Raw genomic sequence first — 8,821 nt, forward strand, 5'->3', positions numbered from 1 at the left:
GGCGTGAAGGAGGGAGGAAGCAGAGCAGAGCAGCGCCGCGAGGAAGGGAAGCGTGACGGAGGAAGGAGAGAGCTCCGAAAAAGAGTGAGAGAGAAAGGAGGAGGAGGCCGGAGGAAGGGTTGCAGCGGCGATGCCGACTGAGAGATAAAGAGGAGATGGGAAGGGAGAATGCAATCGACGCTGAGAGAAAGAGAAAGGGAGGGAGGCGCCGCATTTTTCTGTAGGGTTTGTAGGGAATATTAATTTATGGAGTATATTGTTATTTAGGTTTATTTGTGTTGCAATTTTAGTCTAAGGAATGTATTATTTGGGCTTTATTTGTATTGGATTTTATGATTTTGAAAAAATTTATAAAAATATAGTTTTAAATTGGGTGTTACGTATATATCATTATATTTATGTTTTAGAAATTAGGGTTTAATTTTGAACTATTAATTTATTGGACTTTGTATAAATATTTTTTAATTTAAATTCATCTTTGTAATTAAGTTTATGTATTGTTATTTTGCCGTTTGTTTGAGTTTAAAATTGGAATTGTGCTCAAGAGTTTAATTTGTCTTCTATTTGGGTTAAAATTAAAATTATATTCATCAATAACCTCTAAAGTAGGAGCAAGTATGGCACGATCATGCAAACAATTACTCAACTCTTCATGATTCATATGAGACGGATATATCGTTGAAACAATTGTTCTAAGAGGATCCCTAGAATTAGACAAAACAATTGTAATAATTTCTTCTCTGAATTAATCTATAAACTAAATGGCAACACAAATATATAATTTAATTTTCATGCTATATTTATTTAATTAAAATATTTAATATTTCATCCTCATAAAAATAAAGACATTTTTTATATTCGATTCAATTGAATGACCGAAAGTTTTAATTATTCTTGAGTTTAACTGAATATTAAAATAATACTACTATTTTTATACGAAGTTGTAGTAGGTCATTGAAGTGTGATTGCTCTATATGTATTATATATTTTAAAGTGTTTTAGTTAATATTTATTTTAAAATTTATAGTTAATTAATTAAAATATTTTTTGAATTATCTAATATGAGTATAGTGTTATTGTACGTTTCTTATTCCAATTTCTACTCTTTGATCTTTACTCACACATATTTTCTTTATTTGTATATTTATTCTAATTAACTTATATTCTTTGATCCTTAGTTACACATATTCTTTTTGTAATTAATTTTATTGTTTTTACTCCACTTGGAGTATAAATTAAAAGTGTATATAAATAATACATTCATTAAGGAGTAGTACATTTTTTTTATATCTTCACATTGCTTTGAGTTTTTCTTTTCTATATTTTTATTATGTTTATATTCATTATTTGAAACTTTTATGTCTCGTGCATAGATCGTAGGTTAATACTAGTAATAATAACTTAGGAGTATAGCATTTAATTGAATAGTTGTATCCTATCTATCTATCATATGATCATATCCACACAATGGAGAATACGAGTTGGGAGCAGAAGCTCCACGCGCTGACTCACATCCTAACCAGCCAAACTCACGCGCCGCCGCTCCACTCGCAGCTATTCATCGCCACCCAAATCCCCTGCTACCTCAACTGGAATTACCCTCCCCTCCTCTGCCGGCGCTCCTCCTCATGGCCGCCGCCGCTCATGAGATGGGCCTTGTCTCAGTTCATCAAAAGGGGGCGAAGATTAGGGTTGCCGGAGACCTCTTGGCGGTGCAAATGCCCCTACCAACTGCCTCCGCCGCTGATTTTGGCGAAAGGGGTGGCGGCCGGCGAGTGGGGAGAAGAGGAGAGGAGGACATATGTGAGGTCCAGATTGAGACGGAGAAGGCTGGGGAACGATGTTAATCCATTGATTCCAATTCTAGTTCCTAATCTCTTGGTGCTTTCACTTTTGTTTTGGGCTCCCATTTCTCTCCAAGATAACTAAATTCTTGGTGTTTTTAATCCTTTTCTATTTCAAGATATGTTATGTACAAATAAAATATAAGGAGTTATGTACTTGGAAGAGTTATGTTTATGTATGCATTATACTATTACTAATACTAATACTAATACTAATACTAATACTAATACTAATGGACTCGAGCTTTCAACATAGCAAACCAATATTCTTGAAAAACTCGATTTGGATGTGGAAGATAAAATGTCAAAGATAGGAGAATGGATCAAACATGAGTGGAAGACATAAAGGTGCACCAAGAAGATTAATAGGGTTGAATGGTGCAAAATTATTTGTACACATACACATCCCACCTATATCATGTGCAAATTCCAAATAGATTAGCCTTGTATATTAATGTATTCCACCGAATGTGAAGATATTGTTGAAGACTAATGCAATATTTGGTGTTTAGTGAAAGGGACTAGTGAGATTCAACCAACATCTGCGCCTCATAATTACTTGCTTGGATTGTGGAAATTTTTTACCTAGAACATCATATTTTTCTCCATCTGTCAGATTTTATATAGTAGAAAAAAGAAAAATCTTTCAAGATATCAATCTCAAGTGATTTGAGTATTGAGTTTCTGGGTCTTCCCATTTTCTTTTGCTAGAAAAAAAAATAAATGAAATATATTCCTGAAGATATTTTCCCTATACCGAAAAAAAGAAAGATGGGTCCTTTTCATTTGGGAGTTTTATTTTTATTTTTTTTCAAATTGGCTGGCTTTAAAAAAAAATATTATGATGGGTAAAGGGGAAATAAAATGAAAAACATATACAAATATTTATTTTATGAGGAAAACTCATAAAAATACAAATTATAGGCATGTGACCAACTAAAGCGACAATAGTTAGAAACTTAAATACCAAGGAAACTTCATCTAACACACGATGGTAAAATTCAAACTCATTAAATACGTAGGTGGTAATATTTCTCTAATTTGGTGAGTAGTATGGATAAATAGTTAATAGTGTGTGGACCTGATGTGTTGATAGGAAGGGGCAACTCTTTGTACTTTTGTAGTAGAAAACAGACAAGCAATGAACATGCTCTTAGAAACAAGTAGACATGTAGTATCATTTAATTTTTGACTATTACTACCTTAACCAAATGCACAGACCATAATGTTCAGTTTAATAAAGCTTCTACTTCTCGACAAAAGGACTAACTATTGGAAGTTATTAAGTCATTTTTAAATGTAAAAATGTATATTATGTTACAAAGTTTGGGCCTTCCGTTAATTGCGTCATTTGTGTACCAACACGGTTGAAAATTGTTGAAATTTTGTGAGCCAATTATATTACTACAAAATAAAAACTTTGAAAAAATTGTACAATAATTTTCCTTTATTAATTTGTATAAATCTTACTTTAGGGGTACGTGGAAAGTTTAATTATGTATATTACATATAGAGAGGAGATGATTTTGTAACAATAAATTACATTTCGAAAACATGAAATTTCATAAATGGGATGAAGAAAGGAAAGTGAACATTAATTTCAATAAAAAAATAATTTTATCCGATAATCGCGCAAGAATTTCGCTAGGCCCAAGAAAAAAAAACAAAGGCACAAATGTGATTTCATAAAGGTGTTTGACAAAATTGGGAAAAGGTTTATTGGTCAAACACTTGCTAACTAATTGTGAATTGGTAATTTGATTGATTAACCAAAACGCGCCCCACTACTATAGACAATGTTTTAAAAACCGGACCGGTCGGTGGTCCGGTCCGGTTAGCACTATAAAACCAGTGACATGTTCAACCGCCATGAACCGCCGAAACCGGCCGGCCGGACCGGAAACCGGTTCAAATGCTTTTCAAAATTTTATTCTAAAATTTTGGCCTTGATAGGGGTCGAACTCAAGACCTCCCAGTGAACTTACCAATAATTCTACCACTACACCACAAGGACTTCTTGGTAGTAATATGAACATAAGTTATTTTCATATGTTAAACACGAAATATTTTATCTATATAAACTAATAATCCGTGTTTAATACGTATATATGTATATTAAGAATATGTGATTAATTATATTAAAAGTTTACTACTATTTGATTATATACTAGGAGTATTTACTAAATATATGTTTTTAATTTATGTTTATTCATATATCTTTGTGTATAATATTATTTTGCCGCATTACTTTTTAAAAATAATACTATGAACTTATTTATTTTTATACATAAATATTAAATTTTTTATTTACAATAACTTACTACTAGTATAATTTATATATTTAATTATATTTGTTGATAAAAAGTTAATAAAATTCTATCATTCACTAAAAATATATTCTTTTTAATTTTATATTCTTTTAAGATAATTCATTTTAATTTTATATATTCTTTTAAGAAATTGTTAATTATAATATATTTCTTATATTTTAATTATACTTTTATCATCACTAATGTTTTATAATATAGGAGTTTATAATTATACATAGAGTTTAATACTAGTTTTTAATATTGTGTATTTATTATTGTATTTAAACTTAACGTCATTAAATATTCTAATATACTAGTACAAGACTTGTTTTCTATAATAATACTATTAAATGTACAATACTATAATATTTATTGATAAAATATTTAATTAAATTTTATTATTTACTACTAAATAAATAAATATATATATATAAACAGTATTCCGGTTCAACCAATGGTTCGACCAGTGAACCGGTTGAACCAGTGAACCAGTAATGACGCCGGTTCGCTTGCCGGTCCGGTTTTTAAAACATTGACTATAGACAATTAGACATAATTATATTATTTTGGTTTCGATTTTTTGTGTTTTTGTAATTACATTAAATCTAGATTGACGACAACGCGTGTACTCATACGACTTTATATTATAAAAGAATATATAATCCAATTTTGCACCTCCACACAAAACTCTTTTCATCAGAATGGGAGGAGAGCTCGAATAAAGTGAATATCAAGAAATCAAGATTTGTGCATCTTGGGATTGAAATATAATTTTTTTCAAAAACAATCATAAATAAGAGTAGTTGATCTATATAATAAGAGTCGCAAACATTAAGGCGCCATCATTTATGCATCCCTTAATTATGAAGATGCAACCTTAATTAAAAACAGAGGAAAAAACAACCCAAATTTTTGACGTTTTCATTATGTGACATTATTATAATTAATTACCACCACATGCAATTCTTGAAAGGACGAAAACAACATAAAGTGGCAGTTGCTAACCGGTAATAATGCCTAATTCATTGAGTAGATGAGTCGCCAAATTTCAAATAATTTGTTGGATATATATTAAATATGACCGAAATAATTAATGGAAATATAAATTTTTTGGAATTAGCCCAGCGATGATTTTTCCATAATAGCACCAAACATAAAAGGGGCAACCCATCGAATTAAAAGTCATTAAGTCAGAATTATAAAAACATGGTTGAAAACATTTATTACTTGAGCTCAAATAAGAAAATAAAGTAGACGGTTGTCTAGGGAGACAGATGGGGTTGGTGGAGTTGGTTTGTATTATTTCATCCATCATTTAACAGGCCAGATGAAACATTAAGGGATAATTTTTAAATTTACATCTAAACCGTAGGTTAATAATCAAATTTTGAATAGATTTTCGATTTGGACACATTAGTGCCCAACAAATTTATTATATTCCAAATCTAAAATTACTCGTCTTGAATACATAGAATAATTTTCATCGTTAATTTGTAGTCTGATCAGCAGTCGAAGCAAGCACAAAATTCAAACGTTTTAGATTGAAATTTCTAATGCGATAAAATTTCAGCCTAATTAGTATATACCCAATTAGCTTGTACTGGCCTAAAATTCAATAAATTAACTCAATTGACATTTATACAGGAATGAGAGATCCCACTATATATGTTGTGTAATTAGAATGAAATATTTAATTTAAAAAATGATAACTAAACGTGCAATTTGTGTTAGTGGGGACCCATAATTGTTTAGGGTTGATATAGGCATGCATTTTGTAAATGATGTGGGAGGCCCCCATTAAAATAAATTCCATAAGTGTAGAGAATAGTTTGGTGCAACCCTTAATATTTGAAGATGGCACATGGTTAGTGTAGGACTATAATTTTCATGTCCCACCCACTCTACCCACAATCCACGCATGACTATTCTACTCTATACCATTCACCTTTCCCTAATTTTTGGAATTTAATTTTTTATTTTGAGTAATTTATGGAATTATCCATCTTAATGCTCAACGCAGCCGAATAAGATACCAGCCTTTTGATAGGAAACCGAGTACAAATTTTGATTACTATAGTATTTTAATCTAATAAATAAATTATATTTAGATATATCTCGATAAATACATAGTACTATTATTTTACTTAACACTGCAATTTGCTATGTCATTTGTTTTGGTCCAATAAAAAATGTTATTTGTGAATTCTGTCGTGACGTGCGAGAAAATGGTCTTGATTTAATAAGCATTGTTTTGTATATTGTTGGAAAATACTATATTTGATTTGTAATGCCAAAAAAGAAAGCTATCACACCAAATTAACGTACCATGAGAACTAGGTCTTAATTAGCATACTAAATTAGAATAGAATATCCAAATGAACTGATCATTAAACATAGGAGAATCTGTGAAATAAAGTGTGATAGTTTTCCTTTTCGCACCATGTTAGTACTCCTAATTAATAGTACCCCATATGCCTGCGTATTAGTTAGACTAATTACATGTTACTATTTTCTAATTTAAAAATATCTATAAAACACGATCCGATTCCATAGACATTCCAATTTTTCTTCCTTATTTCTTGGAAAATTACAGCGTCCTTAATTATACATATAATAATCAAACGGAACTTTGAATGCCTGTTTCATACATAACCATATTTTATACTCTCCGACTCTACATAATAGTTGAAGTTATTGATGGTGCCCATATATTTTACTGTAGAGGAGTGCTGACAGGCGCAGATTTAAATAATGGTCACTAGAGATGTAATTATAGCAATAAATTAATGTTCGGCCAAATTCAAAGTTTTGAATTTGTTCGCAAATATTCTGCATTGTAGAAATTCGGTCGCTTACATGCTTACATGTTTTTAATCAAAACGACATTATTTTTTAAACGAATGTACTATTTAATTGATCAGTGACGTCCACATATCATTTCTCAGATGTCATGTCAGATATAATTGCACATAAGATATTCGATACGGAATAATCATGAACAAATATAATATTTTATAATTTTTCCAGCTGATTTTAAGTCGTGAGACGAAACAATATTTAGACCAAAAAAAATCATGTTTTTATTCGAGTATTTATCATTGAAAATAAGTGTTTAATACAGTAAGTCATAGTATTTGTGAAGAGTGAAGATTATTGGGACGCCTATACTTTATGACCCCATTTCCACTAAATCAGTGGAAATTTATTAACACTCACTCAAACACACACAGTTTTCCCTCTATAAAAACACAGAAACCACATCTACTACTTCATAACACTATACACACACTCTCTTAGTCTTATCCTTGTGGCAATGGCTTCCCCTGCCATGAAACTCTCCCTCTTCCTCCTCCTCTCCCTCTTCTCCTCTCTCCATACTCATGCAAGAGAAAGCCAATTCTTCAACAAAATCCCTAGCTCCACCACCACCAACAACGTTGCTGTCCCAGCCACAACCAACACACAAGTTCCCACCAATCAACAAGACCCCACTTTCCTCCCCGACAACGACAACAGCTACGGCCTCTACGGCCACGAATCCGGCCAAAACCCCCCTTCCACCACAACCGCCGAAGAATTCAAACAACCCCCAAACAAATACCTCCCCGAAAACTACAACCCCGTCGCCTACGTCACCCAGCCCGAATCCGACCTCAACGATACCCCCGCCTCCTTTACCCAAGAACGCACCTTCTCCACCAACCCCAACAACAATTATTACAACGCCGACCAGAATAAGAATTCCTTGTACAACGGCGAGCAGAACTCCTTCTACAACCAGCAGCAGCAAGAGGAGACCGAGTTCAAAAGCTACCGCAACCCGGCCTCCAACAACAACGGCAACGGAAACTTGTATAACGGAGGAAGCAGTTTCAATAGGCAGCCGCAGGGGCAGGACAGCGCCTTCCAGCCGCAAGGGATGAGCGACACGCGTGTCATGGAAAACGGGAAGTATTACTACGACACTAACTCAGAGAGTTACAGCAGCAATCACCCTTATGAAACCTTGCGAGGAGCTCGCCCGCAGAATGAGTTCAACAACAGAAATTTCTATGGAAACAATGCGTATGAATTCAACCAAGATCAGTTCCAGGATGATGACAACATGCCTTGATAGTTTATTAAATTACATTGCTCCCTCCTTTTAATGCTGTTTTTAAGTTATGGTGTTTAGTGAAAACCAAACGCACAGATATTTATTTTTCACAAACTGCTTCTTTTGCTTCTACAGATGGATTTCGTGGTGAATTATAAAATTTTAAAATAATTTGTATATTTCTTTTTTTATTATTATTTATTTAACTGGCGTGGTTAATTATGATTGCTGACACCACTTTTTCTAAAGGTTGAAGACATACCAAAAAAAGTGTAATGATTTGATTGATAAATTATGGTTAAAGTAAATCTTGTCATAGATCAAGGGGGTTTATAATTTTTGTCAAACGAGTTGAATTAATTTCATCATTTTTTAAAACGGAATCGACGATGCTCATCAATTCAATTCAAAATAGATAGGTGAGAGAGACTTTCAAAATATGTGGTCGCATTAGTTTTTGTTTTTGGACTTGAATTAGTTTTTCCCCAACTTCCAAAATGATTTTTTGTTGCTAGTTTATTTTCATTTTTGAATGTTAGTAGTATTATATTTAGGGGAAAATTGTGATTGTC

At 32.3% G+C, this 8,821-nt stretch overlaps 2 protein-coding genes across 2 annotated transcripts; both read left to right on the forward strand.

Moving 5' to 3' along the window:
* Positions 1 to 1,283: 1,283 nt before the first annotated feature.
* LOC121740911 lies at positions 1,284 to 2,013 on the forward strand. The gene has a single exon (XM_042133567.1). The coding sequence runs from the start codon at positions 1,468 to 1,470 to the stop codon at positions 1,927 to 1,929; it is 462 nt and encodes a 153-aa protein (XP_041989501.1). The 5' UTR covers positions 1,284 to 1,467; the 3' UTR covers positions 1,930 to 2,013.
* A 5,400-nt stretch (positions 2,014 to 7,413) lies between these two features.
* Positions 7,414 to 8,428, forward strand: LOC121742323 (protein E6-like). Its single transcript, XM_042135433.1, has one exon. The coding sequence runs from the start codon at positions 7,467 to 7,469 to the stop codon at positions 8,265 to 8,267; it is 801 nt and encodes a 266-aa protein (XP_041991367.1). The 5' UTR covers positions 7,414 to 7,466; the 3' UTR covers positions 8,268 to 8,428.
* The last annotated feature ends 393 nt before the right edge of the window (positions 8,429 to 8,821 follow it).

This window comes from Salvia splendens, chromosome 7 (assembly GCF_004379255.2).
Source record: "Salvia splendens isolate huo1 chromosome 7, SspV2, whole genome shotgun sequence".
Lineage (NCBI taxonomy): Eukaryota > Viridiplantae > Streptophyta > Magnoliopsida > Lamiales > Lamiaceae > Salvia > Salvia splendens.

Excerpts from the sequence above, each read along its gene's own strand:
- LOC121740911 (XM_042133567.1), top strand. The coding sequence starts at position 1,468 with ATGGAGAATACGAGTTGGGAGCAGAAGCTCCACGCGCTGACTCACATC.
- LOC121742323 (XM_042135433.1), top strand. The coding sequence starts at position 7,467 with ATGGCTTCCCCTGCCATGAAACTCTCCCTCTTCCTCCTCCTCTCCCTC.